At 39.4% G+C, this 20488-nt stretch overlaps 3 protein-coding genes across 3 annotated transcripts; 2 read left to right on the top strand and 1 right to left on the bottom strand.

The window, feature by feature from the left end:
- Positions 1-4896: 4896 nt before the first annotated feature.
- LOC145784182 (uncharacterized) lies at positions 4897-6414 on the bottom strand. Its single transcript, XM_082595949.1, has 3 exons — positions 6247-6414; positions 5666-5825; positions 4897-5036 (listed from the first exon to the last, which is right to left on the bottom strand). Exons 1-3 carry the CDS (start codon positions 6373-6375, stop codon positions 4912-4914), a joined length of 414 nt encoding a protein of 137 aa, XP_082452075.1. The 5' UTR covers positions 6376-6414; the 3' UTR covers positions 4897-4911.
- Positions 6415-10888: 4474 nt separating this feature from the next.
- LOC145784734 (uncharacterized) lies at positions 10889-12694 on the top strand. Its single transcript, XM_082596587.1, has one exon. It carries the CDS (start codon positions 10889-10891, stop codon positions 12692-12694), a length of 1806 nt encoding a protein of 601 aa, XP_082452713.1.
- A 5756-nt stretch (positions 12695-18450) lies between these two features.
- On the top strand, positions 18451-20262 carry LOC145784733 (uncharacterized). The gene has a single exon (XM_082596586.1). It carries the CDS (start codon positions 18451-18453, stop codon positions 20260-20262), a length of 1812 nt encoding a protein of 603 aa, XP_082452712.1.
- The last annotated feature ends 226 nt before the right edge of the window (positions 20263-20488 follow it).

The following is a 20488-nucleotide window of genomic DNA, read 5'->3' as shown; positions in this document are numbered from 1 at the left end:
TATCTATGCTGTAGGCCTAGGCTATAGGCCTACACATACACAGCCTAGCTAGCTCTATTATTATGACAGCATAATAGGATAGCATAGGCTAGGCTATAACTAACTTTTCTAAACCGAAAGGATACCACTAGCCTAAGCTTATCATGCCTAACTGTACCCTACGTCGAAGCTCAGTGAACTTTGTCATTGCTACTCAAGTTCAACTGTAAATCAACGGATTACCTAATTTTAACTAAAAGAATTGAGAACTAACTCATTTACTGCACTCACGTCCAATTCCCAAAATGGCGAAAATAGAAATCAATCGACAGAAAGGCGAGAATGGGAAAGGGAGTGAGAGGGGGTTCTTGGTGGCGAGTGACGACGGAAACCAGCTGATCATCGTTATTCCAATCATTTTTAGAACTTTTGAAAGGGAATGTTAATATTTTCTTTAAAAGTGCTAAAAACAACAATTCCCTTTTTAAGACAAAATTTCCTTGTAAAATTGTTAAAAATCCTTAAAAAATCCTTCGATCTTCATTTCCTTTTTTTATCCTTCGAAGCGTTGAAAAATCCCAATTTCGGGATAAAATCCTTCAAAGTGGAAGCACTGCAGGAGTGGGCAATTTTCGTTGTTACGTCACATAAGGTGAAACAATGGAACATAAATTGTTGATTTTCTCGATTTAACAAAAACTCACGAGTGGTTTTTGCATAAAACGATAGAATTGTTGCGATTATTTAGTTGCATTCTCGCGGCTGGCCGGAGCGATTTTGCGCGGCTGAGGTTGTGATTTTTAGTGAATTGCGCGGCTGCGCTTGTGATTTTTCGTGAATTGCGCGGCTGACACCGCGGCTGGAAATTGAAGTGCGCGGGGGATTTATCCCCCGCGCAGGCCAAACTTTCCAATGTGGCTTCACGGTTACAACTTGACCAGTTGATTAACAGTTGGATTGACAGAGCTGCTGTTTGCAAAAATACTTTTGCCAAATGTTAAGTGTCAGAGCAGCAACGTAACAATAAAATTCACGACATACTTCCTGTGCTTTGTTCTAAAGTTGCTTTGTAAATTATTGAGCTACGGTACAAATCAGGTGTGAAAAGACAATTGCATCTATGAAACACGCTTGGTAAAAATCAAACAAAAACATGCAGTTTGAAAGTTTTTAGGTGCCATATTGTGCTATCCGCCACCCTGTGCAAAATTAAAGTCAGCGCCTATGGCTATAACCACGTTCTCTCATTTGAGATGAATTTATTTCTTTATTTTAAGTGCAAACATGCCGATACAAAAAGTGAAATAGTGAACACACAAACATGGCTCGATTTCAGGTGATGGTTAAAAACATGATGGAAAAGTTAAAAACATTGGTAGGAAACAAGTAGGGATGGGCAAAATAGAATAATTAGTTATTCCAGAATACTGAAACCGAATATAATTAGATATCTATTCTAGAATAATTGACAGTTTTTACCATCGTCACATATTAATGTTTTCTTTGAATTTATAAAAGCAATGAAAATCACAAAAACTGCTTATTGCAGTGTTACAAATTTAGGCTTTCTAAATGTTTATCAGTCAAACGTGGGTGCTACTATAGAATCGGCCGCCTTTGGTCAGTGACATCATGATAAAAGTGTGACGTCATGCAAAAATCAGCAACTACTTTTGGGAAGGGTGCAAAAACACGGAATAGAAATGAAAGCGAAATGGATAACGACATTTCCAACAAATGTACTGTAGCTTTCTCATTTCTGCTTAAATTTTAACAATTTTACTATCGTTGGAAAGCACGATGCTTCATCTACCCGAATAAATTGATTGCTAGTCCAATGTATACGGTACATTGTATTTATGTAGCACTACCTTAAACTTTACTATTTTGTACCAATTCTTAGCAATACAATTTTTACAATAAAAATACTAAACCAACACAAATTAAAAGAGTAGCCTATGTCTTGCTTTATTTACCTAAAAACTTTCACGTTTATATGTTATCTACAAAACGAGCAATTGTTGTTGAAACGTAACCCTTTGACAAAGCTTTTATCCAATGCATTCTTGAAGGCTATTCGGTCATTGTTCATTATAAGCCGCCCCCCGTTTACTGTGATCGGTGAATAGTGCCTCTACCAAATTTGCTGTAGCTTTCTCATTTCTAATCAGATTTTAACAATTTTACTATCATTGGAAAGCACGATGCTTCATCTACCCGAATGAATTAATTACCAGTCCAAAGTAGGCATTATATTTATGGAGCACTAACTTAAACTATACTATTTTGTAGCAATTCTCAGCAATTCAATTTTTACAATAAAAATACCAAACCAACACAAATTAAAAGAGTATGTCTTGGTTTATTCATCTGTTAACTTTCACATTTATATTTAATCCACAAAACGAACAATCGTTGTTCAAACGTAATCGCTCGAAAAAGCTTTTGGCGTTACCAAAACAATGCAAACACAAAGCGATAAATTTCGAGTGTTCATTATAAGCTGCCCACAGTTTGATGTGATCAGTGAATATTGCCTCTACCAGATTTCTGTAGTTCATTTTTCATCATCTAGTTACCGAATACCGTTAACACCTATGCTAACCCTGTCTATGTTTAATGCTTCACATATGATAGCGGCAGCGGCAGTGCGTCCAGTGACTATTTTACTTAGCCTACCTGTAAGTTAGACTGAATGTCTTTAAGTTCAGAGAAAAGTTGCCAGACTATAAAAAGGTCTTAAAGCCAAAATAATACAAAAAAGCCCAAAACAAAAAATATATTACATAAAAAAAGCCAAATGGATATTTACTTGTTTCTAAAAATAATGAAATATACATATATTTAACAAATTTACTTATCGTACATTTTATTATAATTAAGTTACATTTTATTATTAATATAGCCTAACAACGTTTGATGCTTTATTGAGGAAAAACATATTTTCGTTTATCAACCGTTGCGCACCGGTACTCTTCTCAAATCGCTTTATATCAAACCTGAAGTCATCTGATTGTTTTATCATTCTGAATACTTTCAACACTTCCAATGCTCATTGTATCTGTTACGTTCACTGTTCGCACCCTTATTACATCATTGTTTTTTAGTTTCAAAATCGGAAGTCGATGTCTAAGTCACTTCGGGTCATAACAAGAAAAAACAAATTATTTCCTTTGTTTCGAGCATTTAAAGAGAATATCTCCACTGATTGATATAACCCCTGCTGATAATTTGTGCCATAAACAGAGTTTTTAGGCAACTGACCTCAACTGACTGGTTTGTTTTGATGCTAAACCCGCTACGTAATGCCCAATGTGTTGTTATTGTGAATGCTGCTTCGTTTAGCCGTTTATTTGAGCGTCAGCAAAATCTTACATTTTGTCTACTCTGTGTATCTTGACGTTGAACCAACGTAGTTAGAAGTTTGCGCCGGCAAAGGCAGCTTGTATCTTTTTGAGTATGACGCTATCATTGGAATCATTTCTCTTCTCTTTTCGTACTATATATGAAGTCTGTTCTTAGCGAAACTCATAATTTTAATGTTACATTAGTGAACTACGAAAAAGTCTTTCGAAATTTTTTGGTGATTTCGATTGAAAAAAAGTCTTTCGAACTTTTTTGGTGATTTCGATTGAAAGAGTCCTTCGAAATTTTATTTTGTTAATTTCGATTGAATAAAGTGGGTTGCTCTTTGCATCATGACTGAGGATGCATCTCGCAGAAATAGTAACTCTACAGGCGCTGAAGTCAGTGTCCCAGTGTCCACAGAGCAGGACTATGACTTTTTGAAGAACTTTCATTACGAGTATTCAGAACAGAAAAGCTACACTCCTTCTGTTCGATCGGTTGCGTCAACGACAGCTTCCGAAAGGGTACGTCGTCAAGCTAAATTAGATAGAGAGCTTGCGCTGGCTAATCTATTGTCGATAGATAGTCAAAATAAATTTGACCTCGAAGTGTCCCAAAAGAAAGCCCAATTGCGACAAGAGAAAGCCGCATTGGAAGAAAAGCAGCATTTCCAGATGCAGCTTTTGGATAGTCAACAAAAGAGATTAGAAGCTTTGTCTGCTCTTCGAAAGGCAGAAGCAGCAGACAGAGTAATTAATGGTCCTAACATTTTTCAGCCTGATTCGTTAAATGAACACGAGCCTGAAATTAAATCGGGGGGAGAATTTCTATCCCCAACTATAATCACTGCACCTGTTTCTTTGTCTTCACGATCGCCTGGTGAGCCTGTTCCTTTCACTAGTCCTATGAACGTTGCGCCCTCAGTTGGCAGCGATCTTAGCGTTTCCGACACGTTCTTGGCTCCGCCAAGCTACCCTTCGTGTAGTTCAGGTAAACTTGCAAGGAAAGGGTCAAGTTATGTGAAACAAAGCGCCATTGTTGATGTCCCGCGAAGGGAAACTTTGCCAAAAGTGTCGCTTTCAAAGACGGATCCACCGTCTATCCCAGCCAGCAATGACAACTGGGGCCCATCTGGGTAACAAATGGGCAGTAACTTGGGCCCCAACCGGGCTGCCCAACTGGGTCCCAGTTTAATTTGTCCACGGGCTCCAACTCCTACCCAACTGGGCAGCCCAGTGGTCTGCATATGGGCAGCCCAGACCCAGAGGTCTACGTATAGGTCAGCCCAGTAGCCACATGACATGTTGCATGCTTTACACTAGTAGCAAAAGTAGACGTTTTTGCATTTCGTAGCCAAACGTTTGAGGACGTTGAAACAATGGAAAAAAAAAGAAAGCTCTCAGGGAATCACACAGTGACAAGTCTACGACGTTAGCACAACTGTCTTGACCTAAGTTGTTGTTGAAACAAGAGAATTTTGAACACCTTGAAATATCTTCTTTTAATTGCGAATTAAAGGTTGTTTACATATAGAATGAACACAGAAACAAATAATTCACAAAGTTTTATTTCTTTTTTTGACTTCTAATTTTTCTGTCTTTTTTTGCGATTTCCGTCTCTGTCTCTGGCATTCACAAACCATTTGCCGAGAGACAATTCCAATGCCTTCCTAGTGGATGAGCTTGTCTGTGCATTCATTTTTACAGCTCCTGCAATTAAGTAAAATCATAAGCTATTCAACAGTGGTTTCAATTGTAATTAAGACTTAAAAGGCATGCAAAGTTACATGGCCAAGATTGAGAGAAGTATTGTAGCCTATTAAAAGTACAAGCTACTTAAAAAGTGTATGTAATTCTTCAGGTATATTGAAACATTAAAATGTGACTAAACTACAATCGCAGAATCCATTGAAGCCTTTCTTAGTGCTAAAAACTTGGCCAACGCAATTTTGGAGCAGCAATTCAAAAATTAGAACTTTTCTTAGTCACAAATACTGCATGTAAAAATCTTCGAATATCAGTGGTGTAATTTAAACGATGACGGCTTAAAGGACAAGATATTTTAATTGGTAAGCATATGTTCAATAACCTGTCTGGTTATACCTAAGTCTATTGAACAATGGCACTGAATTTCGGTCCTGCATTCCACATTAATGAGTTCGAAATTATGGTTGCTCCGCTATATGGCTGGCTGGAATTTTCAACCATTTAAAGGGGCAAGAATAATACATTAAGTATGATTGATATGAATCACACAGATTACTAGTAAGTCTAAATTAGTTACCAAGAAATTACACTGCCTTGCAATTATTGAATGTTTGATATGAGTCATAACATACCATAGAGAATATCCATTAGCACAGTTTCGCTAAATGACCGTTTCCCGTTCCTACCGAACACATTCAACAGAAGGGCGACATCATTTTTAAGCAAAAAACTCATTGTCCTTCTCACAAACTCGCCCAGAGTGCGTCCCCCAATGTCTCGAAGTACATTGCCCTGCAAGACATCATGATTAAAAAATGTATTGTTCACTGTACACTTACATATATAAAGTATGGCTTGCAGTTCTAGAATAGCACTACGTCGCTTTGTAACATGTGTTTAAGTTAAATGCAAATAAAAGTCTGATGCAATACGGGCTACTACTACTAGGTTACCTCCTGATGTAAAAGATGATACCTAGCTTTTTATTACCGACGTTTCGTCATTCAACACGACTGACTTTATCAAGGGGCTCAGTCGTGCTGACAGACGAAACGTCGGTAATAAAAAGCTAGGTATCATCTTTAACATCAGGAGGTAACCTAGTAGCCCATAGTCACCAGAAGAATGCAAGTTACTTTAATTATCAAATGCCTGGTGAAAAGTTTCACTCCGTTTTTCCTATATTTTTACATTGCAAAAAACAAAAACTCACAAGTATTTGCTGAAGATCAACTGCAGTGCGCAATTTTTCTTCTAATTGATCCAAGTCATTCAAACACGATAGAGGCAAATTGAGGTCATGCGGCAGTTTTTCAGCAGAGGATGAAGATGAACTCCTCATGTTGGCACGAACCAATGATGACAGCACCTTCACATTCTGGTCTATCTCACAAACTTTTTTGATCAGTCTCTCCATTGCCACTCTCTCGACCAATACTGTTTGAGGACGCTCTAAAAAAAGGAGTAAAAAATATCTATATATTTGTTTTCGCTAAACATCGTTAAAAAACATTATTTAAGGGAGTAGGTTTTTGTAATTGATCTTGCCATTAATGACAATGTTTAGAATCAAATTTCAGTTTAACCAAAATGTCGATGTAATAAATGCTTTATTTAAAGGAGTACCAAACATTGAACAATATAAACACATGTTCACAATCCAACGATTATTTGTGAAATGCTTTGCACTTTCAACGTGTCTAACTAAGCTATAGGCACTACATACATTAGCATTAAACTTAACGTTGTCAATTTAATTGAGTTCACAGGATGATGTGCATTTCGCAACTACTTTGATAACCTAAAAAATATACTTAATACATCTATAAAAATAATAAAGTATCACCTATTGCTTCTTCTTCATAGGGTTCCATTGGAAAATACAAAGTTGTAGGCCTACTGGTTGTACTAGAGGCATGAGGCTCAACAGTATTATCGGTACTGTCAACAAAAATTGATCCAATACTTGCAGAACAGCCAGGCTTAGGCGTGCTGCAAGTAGCTAATGGTGGTAAAGGGGCTTCCTTTATTCCTCCATCATAATCGCTAGCGCTGCTACTGATCCACCTTTTTCACTTTACTTTCCTGAAAAAAACAACAACACATTTATACAATATAGTCTTGGAGTATTTATGAATATGTAATGCGATTATAACGGTTCTTGATGACATTGGTACAAGAGCTTCTACATTATTAAACAGAAACCAAACATTGACAATACATATTGTAATGGGTTTTCACAGTATTAGTATTCAGAGCTTATCATCTCAGTGTTGGATGTTGTATAAATTTTGCAAAACATTATCATAATTAACGGGTGCAACCTAGTTCGTACCTTGAACCATTCGTACAGTCAATTTGTACCATGAAAAGATCAAGAAAAAAAAATTAAAAAAAGCCGAAGTCGCTGATCGCAGTTTAATAGCACAAAACCGAAGTCGCTGATCGGAGTTTCCCCAAACAATTTGAAACAAACTCGAGGGTTAGGGTTAGCGGAAACTGCGGAAAAATGTTTGCAGAAACTGCGATCAGCGAGGGTTAGGGTCAGAGCATAGATTACTCTATGGTTAGAGTTAGGGTAAGCGGAAACTGCGGTTAGCGGAAACTGCGGAAAAATGTTTGTGGAAACTGCGATCAGCGAGGGTTAGAGCATAGATTACTCTATGGTTAGAATTAGGGTATGGGTTAACGAAAACTGCGAAAAAAATTTTGCGGAAGATGCGATCAGCGAGGGTTAGAGCATAGATTACTCTATGGTTAGAGTTAGCAGAAACTGCGGATAAACGTTTGCGGAAACTGCGATCAGCAGACTTCAGTTTTGATCTATCTTTTCTCTTGACCTTTTCAGGGGGAAAATTTTAACATGATTGCGGAAACTGCGACCAGCGACTTCGGCTTTTTTTAATTTTTTCTCTTGATCTTTTCAAGGTACGAACTGACGGTCCGAACTGTTCATGGTACGAACTAGGTTGCATCCCCCTGCAAAGGCATTGGAAGGGTGTAGCGGATAAGGCACTCGCGTTACAATCATACAATTCTGGTTCGACTACCAGAATAGCCTAAGCTAGTTGTTGAAAACACTGCTCAGTGCTCACCCCTACTCATACTCAAGGTGTAATAAATTGGGTGGGAATAGTTGCTGAAGCCTTATGCTGCAAAGTATATGCACTACATATTATACACACATGAATTATACTACACATACCTTTTCCTAGATGAGTGTGACTCCGTTTCATAATTAGTATTTATATCAGACGTGTCTTCAGCCAAATTAAGCTTCTCCACAGCTCGTTGATAAGATTCTAACCCAAACAATACATTATTGGCTTTGCGGATGAGTTACAACATAGCATTGTACAAAAATATTTCAACAAAATATCATATATGTACATGCAATAATTTTCAAATTAAAAAAAAATACATTAAAGTTATTCTAATCTTATCAATTAAAAAATTGTCCTATTGAGGCCAGGGTAGTTAGTCATTTTAGCATCAGCAAATTTCACATAGCCTAGGACAGTTATTGTACGGTACCCGCAATGTTGAAAAATTAGAATAATATATCATACAAAACCACAAGAAGTACTACATAAGTCGTTATTGACATTATCTATAGAACTGAGTGATGCTACCAAGTCAAACACACAAATACGGTGTGAACAAAACCACTTTGGACCAGGCATAATGAAGGTTGACAACCAAAATAGATTACTACCGGTACCTAATAACAAAGTGAGTGCATTATAGCCTATAATTACATCATAATTATACATTCGAGTAAACACATTTTCTACATTAAAATACTTACTAGCATTTCCCAATATCCGTACTTTAAAAGTATACCAATCACCTTTAGCATCAGCAAGTTTTTTTACAAGAATGGTAATGCGTCTGTATTCATTTGAATCAGAAGGTGGCCAGTAGCATTCATCCTCTTCAGAATTTAACCACCCAACTGGCACAACAGCAAGCTGTTTAGAATCAATGAAGTCCACAACAGAATACACATTGGTCATATTAAGCCACAAGCAACACAATAAAATCTCCTCAATAAAAATAGATTGAACCTAAAAAATATCCAAAATGACAAACACATTAAGACCAGGATAAAAGAAAAATCCTTAAAATTTCAAAATAGAATTGAATTTCCTTGAAAATGAGACCCCTAAAGTCATATAGACGTAGGAGAGTAAATATTTTGGGGGGCGAACAAAATTTGCCCAATTTTTTCAAATTTTTTCCAAATTTTGCCTTTGCAAATATATTGTCAAAACACAATATTACTCACAATCTCTGAGGTAGTGTAGTCTAAGAACTCCACACTCATCAAATGTAAGCCAACGAAATGTAAGCCTACCAGTACAATAAGGTAGGCTACGCTACCTACTTTAGTCTACTTTAAACACTTTTAACATTCATTTGTGTGTATTCTTTAAAGTATCTATGCTAAATATCTCAAATTTGGTTATCATTGGGTGTAACCAGACAAAAAGCTCACTGTCAACTTTGAAAAGCACTACAAACACATTGATGCAGCCAAACAAAAATTAGGTGGGGCTACTTTGAACACTGCCAAACTTATGCACACCAACATAGCGATAAATCGCTAAAAAAACACTAGATAGGAAAAGAAAACACTAGATGCAACCCAATAACACTAGATCTAGTGGAAAAACCACACTGGCACTGCTATTTCTTTCTTAAGCCTTGTGTGCAGCAGTTGAACACTCTTCATGGATGACTGCCCGCCAAAGAAAAACTTATTGAAAAAATCTGGGGACTGCAATATTGTTTTATGTATTTTCAAATGGAATAAAAAAAATTTCCAACATAAAACGATAAAACTTGTAAAGCTAACAAAACCAATCAAAAAATATGAAGACAAACTTTATTTTATATTTTCTTGAATTTACACATGCAATGTACTCAGATTCGCATCTCAAGAAAACCAATCTTTTTAGCCTACAGGTGCTAGTTATGCATGCTGCCAATCATGAAATGGTGCAAAAAATTTTTAATCTTGTATAAAACTTCCCGAAATTCGTCTCAGGCTAAGTTTTGTAAAATATATTTTGCAAATGGGCTGTCCAGAAAGCACCCACATAAGGACTTATACTTAGAAAAAGCTTAAGAAAAAAATGTGAAAAAGCTGTTTTTAAACTGCTTATAAAAATAGTTTTGTTTTGTAAAAAACATTTTTAAAAATGGGAAGCCCCCTTGCCACTCAAATTTGGATGGTTTTAAAATTGGGCTGCCCAGATTCAACCCAGATATACAATTATACTTTTAGCTTTTCCTTTTCAAAGTAAAAATAATAATAATAAGTTGAAATGATAAAATATCTTGCATAAAACTTCCCGAAATTCGTCTCAGGCTAAGTTTTGTAAAATATATTTTGCGAATGGACTGCCCAGAAAGCACCCACATAAGGACCCATATTTATACTTGTAAAAAGCTCAAAAAAAATGTGAAAAAGCTGTTTTTAAACTGCTAATAAAAATAGTTTTGTTTTGTAAAAAAATACTTTTGAAGATGGGCAGCCCACCTACCACCCAAATTTGGATGGCTTTACAACTGGGCTGCCCAGATTCAACCCAGATATACTATTATACTTTTAGCCCTTCCTTTTCAAAGTAAAAATAATAATAATAAGTTGAAATGATAAAATACATTTCGTTTTGGTATAAATAATCAAAAAGGCTAAAACAAAAAAAAATGTGTCAACACATTTGGGACCCAAAACAAACCCAGATGGTCTGCCCACAAGCCCATCTGCCCACTTAAATTTTCACTGGGCCCCAGTTGGGCTTGCTAGCTGGGATATAAACTACATTAATAGGTCTAATACCTTTCATATGTCTGATGAACCTTTTCAAGTTGCTCAGACATTTGTGACTTCTTCGAACCAAGGACAAAGATTTTCCCTGCCCGTCAATGTTGATGATCACGACAACTGCTACCGGCAACAAGACGAGGAGGGACGTCAACCATACATGAACAATTCAAGGTATGGGAATGGAGACAATTTGCCAGGTCAGTTGACACAAACTCAAAATTTGCGCCCTCAGAACAGCGTCGATCTACTCTCAACATTTGCTGAACTAATGGTAATGCCCAAACTGGAATGCCCCACCTTTCATGGGGACCCAGAATCATATTGTGCCTTTGTGAGGTTCTTTACTGAAAACGTAGACGGTAAAAACTACAGCTATCAACAAAGGTTAGCTATGCTTCTGCAACACACCGAGGGTGCGGCTAAAGAAGCAGTTGCACACTGTAGTTCAATTTTGCCGTCCGAAAAGGGCTACCAAGAAGCACGCAAAGTGTTGTACGAACGGTTTGGCAAACCAAGAGTGATCGCTGAGGCATTTCAGCGTAGTCTGATGAAAGCGCCAAATATTAGGAAAGCGAGTAAATTAGACATTTCAAATTTCTCTAATCGGTTGAAGCGATGTCTAATGACGTTGGAAGGGTTAGGTGACTACACCGATCTCAGCAGCATCGATTGCCTTCAAAAATTGGCGGAAAAGTTACCCTCTTCGATGTTTGAACAGTGGAAGGTTAGGTATGCAACTATTTACAACAACGAAGAGCGTAAACCAAACTTTAAAGATTTTGTTGTTTTCGTAGAGGAAAAATCTAAACTTCTTCAAGCGTACCCGGAAGAGTTTACCTTTTTAAATGCAGCCTCAAGCAAGGGACGGAGTGACAATGACTTCTCGAAAAGAAAGCTATGTGCTACCGTCTCTGTTGGTAACCCGCATGTTAGCGACGCAAAGCAGCAAGCTCATAGGAAATCCTCGCTTAATGATTTCCCACGACGTTTACAGTGTGAGTATTGCTCAAAGCGACACGTTACATACAAGTGCAGAGATCTTGGCAAATTGCCTGTCCAAGAAAGAATGGAATTTCTCAAAAGAAAAAGATTATGCTTTGTATGTCTCGGCCCTCACTTTAGCAGTAACTGCAAAAGTGACTATTTATGCACTGTAACAGACTGCGGCAAACGCCACAGCCGTATTTTACACAGGTCTCAACCCATCAAGGAAGGCAATTTCGATGAGGTCTCTTCAAAGAAGAAGGAGCAAGACACCACAAGCTTCTATTGTTCTAAACAAGCGTCAAGAGGGTTTCGAACCGTTGTACCTGTGAAAGTTGCGGCTGGAAAAAAGGTGATTGAGACTTATGCTTTTCTGGATAATGGGTCTGAAGCATCGTTTTGCGATGAGCAGCTAATATGCCAACTTGGCATATGTGGCGAACCAGTAAAAGTCAGCGTTTCGACATTAACAAAAGAACTATCTCCACTAAAACGGTTTAATGTAGACATGACCGTGGAAGGAATTGCAAGTGAAACGTCAAAGTTTCATCTAAACAACATAATTTGTGTAAAACAATTGCCTATTCAACCTAACGAAACGTTAAGCAAAGCTGACTTGGAGAAACTGCCTCATCTTCACAATTTAAAGTTTCCAGAAATTAATAAAAACCGGGTTTCTATGCTAATCGGGCTCGACTGTCCAAACGCTCACAGGATTTTGGAAATGAAAGTGGGCGATGGAAAACAACCAAACGCCGTTCTCACACCTTTCGGTTGGTCTTTGCTGGGCCCCGCTTTAGAAAGCAATCGAAAGGACGGTGGTCACAGCGGTAAACCATAATCTCTTCTTGGGAAAATTTTAACATAAAGTTCCCGAATCCGTTCGTCTGTATATAATGACCGAAGAAACACACACTTGAACTTCTTTTCAAACAGTGTATTCCTTTAAAATTAGCCCGAGGCTACCGAAAACGAGGGGGTGCAACGCCTACACCACTTAAACTGTCACTACACAACAGATTACTTGGATAAAAGACGGAACCTTTGTCCAGCTAGCAAGCACTAAGCCAACAGTTAAATGTGTGGCCAACTTTCAAACAATCATTTTACGAATGACCAGAATAGATAGCAATATCTCAAATTCACGTATGCAGTACTGTGACGCAATAATGAAAGACAATTTATGAAGTCATTCCAACAGGTGTTTAAAGCTGATGTAATATTTCCTGTTTAAACAGGCCCAAACAGGCCCAAACAGGTTTGACACAATTCTTATGAACGCTGGTGCAATTTTGGCACATGCTTTAGGAATTTCCATGACGTAATATTCAGTAGACTTGAACGGTTTTTATATGACGTTTGATTTGGTGAAAATTGTCGGGAACATAGCGGCCCCTAGTTATGACAGTCTGACATGGCATAACTAAAAAGAAATGACGACAATTGTGAGCCAATGAATAAAAACACACGATACACAAATTGTTTGAATCACTCACGTTTAAGTTAATACGCAAATACAAAGGGCATGCAAAGAATGAACAGCAATAAGAATAAACACGACGATACATGAACTTGGTACCATAGGTACACGCTAAAATGACGCTATATACAATAGTTGCGATAATAACCGACTGTTCCGGGCTCAGACAAGGGTCGGCCACCGCAGACAAAACCAGGCTCAAACCCTAACACTTAGGTGTTCTTTACGGGGGCGAGGCACGAAATATCCCTCAAAACGTAGTCTACTTTCACTTTCCCCGTACTCTCATCATAGTTGCAGACGGCAACTTTGGCTCTACGAACCACAGGCTTCCCTTTCCTGATTTGTGGAACTACCTCATGCACCCTCCCAAGTTGATACTTCCCACGTTTACCAATGTCTTGGAGAGAACCCACCACTACAAGTTGACCAGGCTCCAAATTCTCGGCCATTTTTAACCATTTTTTCCGGCCCTGAAGACCTGGCAAGTAAAAATCGATCCATTTGCTCCAAAACTGCTGAGAAAGTGACAAATTGAACCGATAATCCTTTCTTAGTTGGTCACGATCATGTGGTTGCCCAACAGCACAGTATGGGTCTAAGTATGGGGTCAAAAGTGAGGCAGGGGTGATGACAGTAAAATCCCTAGGGTCGTCACTCAAAGGTACCAAAGGGCGTTCGTTCACGATCCGAACGGCACTACTGGTGTACGTAAGCAGTTCAATAAAACTGGGCTTACGTATTGAAGAGTCCAAAATGTGAAAAAAGTACTTGGTCATATCGGCCACGAAACCAAATCTGCCAAGCCGCAATCTAACCAAGAGATCTGCCAGAGAGTTTAACAAATCAGGACCCGAAAACATTACATCATTAACACAAGTTCCTCGAAATTCAGATTGTTTTAAAGCCTTGTTCCTTAAAGCAGCAGCTCTATCTGACGCCAACAGAAAATTGTTAGGTAGATCAATACCTTCCTTCAACGGTACAGGTATCTCAAATCGACCATCTTTCAACTCAATATTCGGTTCAACAAGTTCTCTAGCCAAATTATCATTGCGAGACAATTCACAGGTTTCATTTTGCAAAGTCAAATCCTGAATGACTTTATTCAGGTCTGCTATTTCCATATCACGAGACTGAATTTTACGCTGAAAGCCAGAGATGACATCCGACTCTGAAGACGTCTGCACTCTGCACACTTTAGCAACGCTTTCAACTAAGGGTGACTTACCACCACAAGCCAACCAACCGAGAGGAGTGAGTAAAGCATGCGGTTCACTGCGATTTTCACCAACACGTTCTTCTTTTGCCCACATCAAATAAGCGTTGTCGTTTCCAATCAGTACATCTACAGTACTACAATCATTCAAATGAAACATATTCACGTCATGAAAATGACGGAAACTACTTAAATCCTGCTTATGGGGTAAAGTTTTAACATCGTCAGCCCAAGCTGGGTTAACCACCGAGGTTATATCACAAAACAGTTCATCAGTCTCTAACGACTGGATGTTGAGTTTAACAAGGTCAGCACAAGTAGGTTTCTGACCAGCCAGAGTATCCATTTTAAACGGCGCTTTATCATACGGTTTAAGACCAAGTTCGCACACCAAGTCACTCGAAACAAAGGTCAACTGCGAACCAGGATCATGCTGACAATACACCAACTTCGATTTGCCAGTCATTGGATTCAAAACACGAGCAGCAGTAACGCGGTTAAAGGCTGCTTTAACATTTCCAATCTTAACATTACGCACAGGAACTCTGGCACCAGCCTCATCTTTACCGACCAAATCCAGAGAATCACGTGACGTCACATAAAAATCATGCAGAAGAAAATAGTGTTTCCTATCGTTGGTAGGTCCACACTCACGACAGTTATTTGCATGATTACAGTCTCTAACCATATGCTGGCGCAAACCATTCAAGCATTTGCCAGCTTTCACAATGACATCTCTCCGATCTTTAGGTGTCAAGCGCAAAAATTCTTTACAATTAGACAAAAAATGATATTCAACTTGACCACGTGACGAACAACAAAAACATGCCGGCAGGTCTTTACGTCTAGCCTCACCACCGCGCGGTGCGCCAACAGCAGTCGAGTACTGCGAACTTCCTGACATGACAATATCATGGGGTTTTACAGACGTCTGCCTAACCGGACATGAAGGCAATTTTCCTTTGCAAAACTTTTTAAAATGCTGCGACTCACCAGAATCGCCCATTAGCATAATGCTAAAATCAGTCGACTTGCGCGTTTCCTCCCGTACTACAAATTCAAACAAACTCTGAAAAGTAGGTTCCTCAGTGCTACCATACTGATCACCTAAAAAGTCAAAATAACGCTGCTTAGCGTCAAACGGGAGTCGCTTAGCCAAATCCAAAACAAAACGTCCTTCTAATTTATCACGCTGACCATAAGCTTTCGCGTAAAGCAAACACTGCGACAATTCATCTTTAAACTCTTTCAAATCACTGGAAGAGATCGAAGTCAATTTGCTACCATAGCGATACTTTCTAATTTCTGGTTCTGCAAAAAGACCTCCACGAACCCCAAAACGCTGGGACAAGCGAGCTAACGACATTTCTATCCTGTCTTCCTCTGACAAGCCAGGGGTGTCAGAAACCAAATTAGCAATCGTTTGTGCAGCTGTTCTAACACAAGCTGCTTGCAACAAAGTCAAACGAGTTCCCTTAAAGGGCGAAGCTGCCATCAAGGCCATAACACGATTTTTAAAGAAGACAAATGGCATATTATTACCATCGTAACCAATCAAGGCCGCCTTATCGAAGAACGTCCTACTATTTTGGTATTCAAAAAAGCAATCCTGCTGTTGAGAACTCGATTTAGCGGGAGAAGACAAGCTATATCCCTTAAGGGGCTGAGTGGGCTCAGTCACATGCACAGCCCGATCACGATCCTCAAACACGTTAAAATCAGGAGACACGATACGCCTCTCACAACCACCCAAATTACGTGTAGCTGGGCGATCAAAAACTAGCGGCGCAGAAAACTGTGAAGGGGGCAAAGCATTACTGCTAATGGCGGCCCCGTGACCTGTACGCTCTGGGGGAGGAGTTCGGTTGTAATTTGCAGACCTTGGCTCTACAGCCTTCGGAATACCCTTAGCCGCGGCCCCGAGACCTCCTGAAACAGCTGGAAAACATGTGGATTGTACAGGTCCACTTACGGATTGAACAGGCGTGTGGAAAAGGTTAGGTAAATTAAACTGTGATTGATGTTCACTTCTGGAATGCCTAGAAGAGCCCTTCCTAGAGCTACGCCGGGAGCCCAACTCAGAACGATATTCAGCTAAAACTACCTCTTTACGTTGTTCGGCCCTCAACTGAGCGTCTTTGAGTGCGAACTTAGCAGCTCTCGCTTCGGCCTCAGCTCTCGCGATGGCCTCAGCTCGTATGGCCTCAGCTCTCGCGGCGGCCTCAGCAGCTCTTGCTTCGGCCTCAGCTCTCGCGGCGGCCTCAGCAGCTCTCGCTTCGGCCTCGGCTTGTATCTGGAGCTCCTCTCGTCTTAGCTGTAGGTTAATTTGTGCAACTATCCGTGACGAGCTCTCAGACATCCTAGTGCTTACATTTGAGGCGCTATCCTCAGGATGTATGTCAGCATCCAACCTATCTGAGAACTCACTTTCTTTTTGTTCGAAGTTATTTTTTAACGAGTTAAATTCGGGATCTACCCTATCACGAAGTTCTGCTAAGATTGCAGAGTTAAAAATTTTACTCAAGAGAGCATGGAAATGCCGTAATTCCTCTTCTAAAGTAGATAAGTTAGATCGAAAAATTAACAGTTCCTGTTTATCACTCAAAGAACCTAGGGCTACAGAAAGTTTCCCAATTTGAGTCAAAATATCCCGTCTAAGATGCCGGGCCTCTCGAACTGACTTAGCCTCATCGTTAATGGGCCCCTCCCCAGAATGGCCTGCCCGACCGCAAAGAACATCATCAGGCTTAAACTCAGTCGAGTCGACGGCGGTCGAGTCCCTGTCACCACCGAGTGTAGACATATTAAATGTTAGGGCTAAATTTAACAATTAAAAAAGTAAGTTACACAAACACACAAAATTACAGTAGTTATAAAAAACTTAACTGCAAAGACCGTAAAAATACAAAAAAGAATTTAAATGCACGATACCGTAGCTGTACGAGTATGTGAAGTCCAAACGTCCACAAAACTTGCTTGGATTCTTCCACTTGAATCTTCAAGCACAGATGGATTGCCTTTAATCTTCTTTCTTGCCAATAAATGTCAAAGTTATTTTTCTTCTGTACCAAACTGAGAAGAAATGTCTTTACTTTTTATCTTAAAGTTCTTCAGTTGCCTACCGAGAAGAAATGTCTTTAATTTTCTTTGCTTCTTTAGACTACCAACCAATAAGATCTTCTTTTATTATTTCTTTGCTTCTAAGTGCTTCTTGGCCTACCAACTAACTAACTTCGTCTTTTATTTTTTATGCTGCCTGTGCTTCCGTACAAACACTAGACAGAGAATCGTCTTTTATTTTTTATGGTCACAGCGGTAAACCATAATCTCTTCTTGGGAAAATTTTAACATAAAGTTCCCGAATCCGTTCGTCTGTATATAATGACCGAAGAAACACACACTTGAACTTCTTTTCAAACAGTGTATTCCTTTAAAATTAGCCCGAGGCTACCGAAAACGAGGGGGTGCAACGCCTACACCACTTAAACTGTCACTACACAACAGATTACTTGGATAAAAGACGGAACCTTTGTCCAGCTAGCAAGCACTAAGCCAACAGTTAAATGTGCGGCCAACTTTCAAACAATCATTTTACGAATGACCAGAATAGATAGCAATATCTCAAATTCACGTATGCAGTACTGTGACGCAATAATGAAAGACAATTTATGAAGTCATTCCAACAGGTGTTTAAAGCTGATGTAATATTTCCTGTTTAAACAGGCCCAAACAGGCCCAAACAGGTTTGACACAATTCTTATGAACGCTGGTGCAATTTTGGCACATGCTTTAGGAATTTCCATGACGTAATATTCAGTAGACTTGAACGGTTTTTATATGACGTTTGATTTGGTGAAAATTGTCGGGAACAGACGGATTGCAGTCCTATTTTATTCAAATGGACGATCACGTCAATAAAGCAATACAAAGGTCATGGTTTCGGGACTTCGAGCCGGATAATGCGCTACGTCCCACGTCCAAAGAAGACAGGCATGTCTTCAAATTGCTAGAAGATCAAGTTACCCACACCCAAGGTCAGTACGATTCATCACTGCCTTGGAGAAAGGATGTTGTCTCGCCCGAAAGTTGCTGGCCGACGGCTCCCGAAGCAAACCATTCTGAGATTCCAGATGAATTCAAGCCGCTGGAAGAAAAAAGCGTTGCGGCAGTCCAATGTTCAACTGTCAGTGAGCATGCTACAGTAGATGACTTAATTAACAGATACTCAGATCTATATAAGCTTAAAAGGGCTGCTTGCTGGTTAATCCGTTTTGTAAAATTTCTAAAAGATAAAAAGGCGGCTGTCACTGCCGACCTTAGTGTCGAAGAGTTACAATCTTCCGAAACTAAATTGTTGCAGTACGTGCAAGGAAAAGAGTTTAAACCTGTTATTAAACTTTTAGAAAAGGGTTTACCTCTAGAAAGTCACTTGAAAAAGAAAATTCAAGCAAATACCAACATACGACCACTTTACAAAGCAGATCCCTGCATGATACATGGACTGCTGCACATTGGCGGACGGTTGCGCAACGCAACGATCGACTATGAAAGTAAGCACCCAATAATTCTTCCTTACAGCAATAATTTGACCAATTTGTATATTCGGCACTTCCACAAATTGTGTGGACACTCTGGATTTACCTTTACTTGGTCATTAATTCGAGAAAAATTCTGGATAATCAAAGGCGGTGTAGCTGTAAGAAAAGAAATCTCAAAATATCTCTTGTGTAAGAAGAGAAGTTCCCCTCGCCTGTATCAAAAAATGGCAGATTTGCCTTCTGCCCGACTGCAGTGCTATGAACCGCCTTTCTCTTGTTGCGGTGTCGACTACTGTGGTCCTTTCTTAGTAAAGCGTTGCCGCAACGTTGAAAAACGTTACGGTTGCGTATTTTCATGCCTCACGACTCGAGCCGTGCATATCGAAGTCGCGAAGGATTTGTCTACAGATTCCTTTCTTCAAGCCTTTCGTCGATTTATCGGACGAAGGGGAAAGCCAAAGGAGTTATTTTCTGATAACGGTACCAATTTTATTGGAGCTGAAAGGGAGTTAAAACGTTCTCTAGATCAGTTAAACCAGTCTGTCATCGCCGAATGTCTGAAACAGGACAACATAATTTGGAAGTTCAACCCTCCGTCTGCTCCACATATGGGAGGGTCTTGGGAAAGAATGATACGTTCTATAAAACGCATTCTCAATGTCCTACTAAAAAATCAAACGGTCACCGAAGACGTTTTACACACACTACTTGTTGAAGTAGAAAGCATTTTAAATTCTAGGCCTTTAACTCCTGTGATGTTAGACACTGGTGGATTAGTGCCACTAACTCCTAACCACCTTTTACTTAATCGTTCCATCGAAAACATGCCACCAGGGCTATTTGATCCAAAGGATAACTATGTAAGAAATAGATGGCGACAGGTAGAATATCTGACGAATTCCTTTTGGAAGCGATGGCTCAGAGAATACCTGCCCACCATAGCTGTACGTGAAAAATGGCCAGATCGCCAACCCAATCTAAAGGTCGACGATGTGGTGCTAATCGTGGAAGATCACTTCCCACGAAGTAAATGGAAAACCGGACGAGTCATAGAATGCTACCCCGGAAAAGACGGCCTTGTACGACAAGTTCGATTGAAAACAAACAGCGGTGAGCTGCTACGGCCAGTCACCAAGCTCTGTCTAATCTGTGAATCAGATAGACACGAGTAACAGTCCTCTGTTTTCTGTCCGACGGTAATAGGACGTCGACCCCTAGCCGGCAGAAAACAAGACAACAAATAGAATTACACATAAAACAGTCTGACATGCTTGATGCATATGAACTTTATAAACAATAAACGAGCCTTGCTCATGCGGACAATGTTTGACGTTCATCTGATGAAAGAAGAAAACTGCGAATCTACGATCGGATGCACCACAAACACGAACAATAGGT

This window comes from Aplidium turbinatum, chromosome 15 (assembly GCF_918807975.1).
Source record: "Aplidium turbinatum chromosome 15, kaAplTurb1.1, whole genome shotgun sequence".
NCBI lineage: Eukaryota > Metazoa > Chordata > Ascidiacea > Aplousobranchia > Polyclinidae > Aplidium > Aplidium turbinatum.
Note: the sequence above shows the minus strand (reverse complement) of the source record. Positions and strands in the feature narration are given on the sequence as shown.

What these genes read in the sequence shown, in the direction of transcription:
- LOC145784182 (XM_082595949.1), bottom strand. Translation starts at nt 6,375, where the DNA reads ATGAGGAGTTCATCTTCATCCTCTGCTGAAAAACTGCCGCATGACCTC. An exon ending in TTGATCTTCAGCAAATACTT is followed by an intron (nt 5,826 to 6,246) that starts GTGAGTTTTTGT and finishes GATGTCTTGCAG; the next exon opens with GGCAATGTACTTCGAGACAT. An exon ending in GCTAATGGATATTCTCTATG is followed by an intron (nt 5,037 to 5,665) that starts GTATGTTATGAC and finishes ACTTAATTGCAG; the next exon opens with GAGCTGTAAAAATGAATGCA.
- LOC145784734 (XM_082596587.1), top strand. Translation starts at nt 10,889, where the DNA reads ATGTCTGATGAACCTTTTCAAGTTGCTCAGACATTTGTGACTTCTTCG.
- LOC145784733 (XM_082596586.1), top strand. Translation starts at nt 18,451, where the DNA reads ATGGACGATCACGTCAATAAAGCAATACAAAGGTCATGGTTTCGGGAC.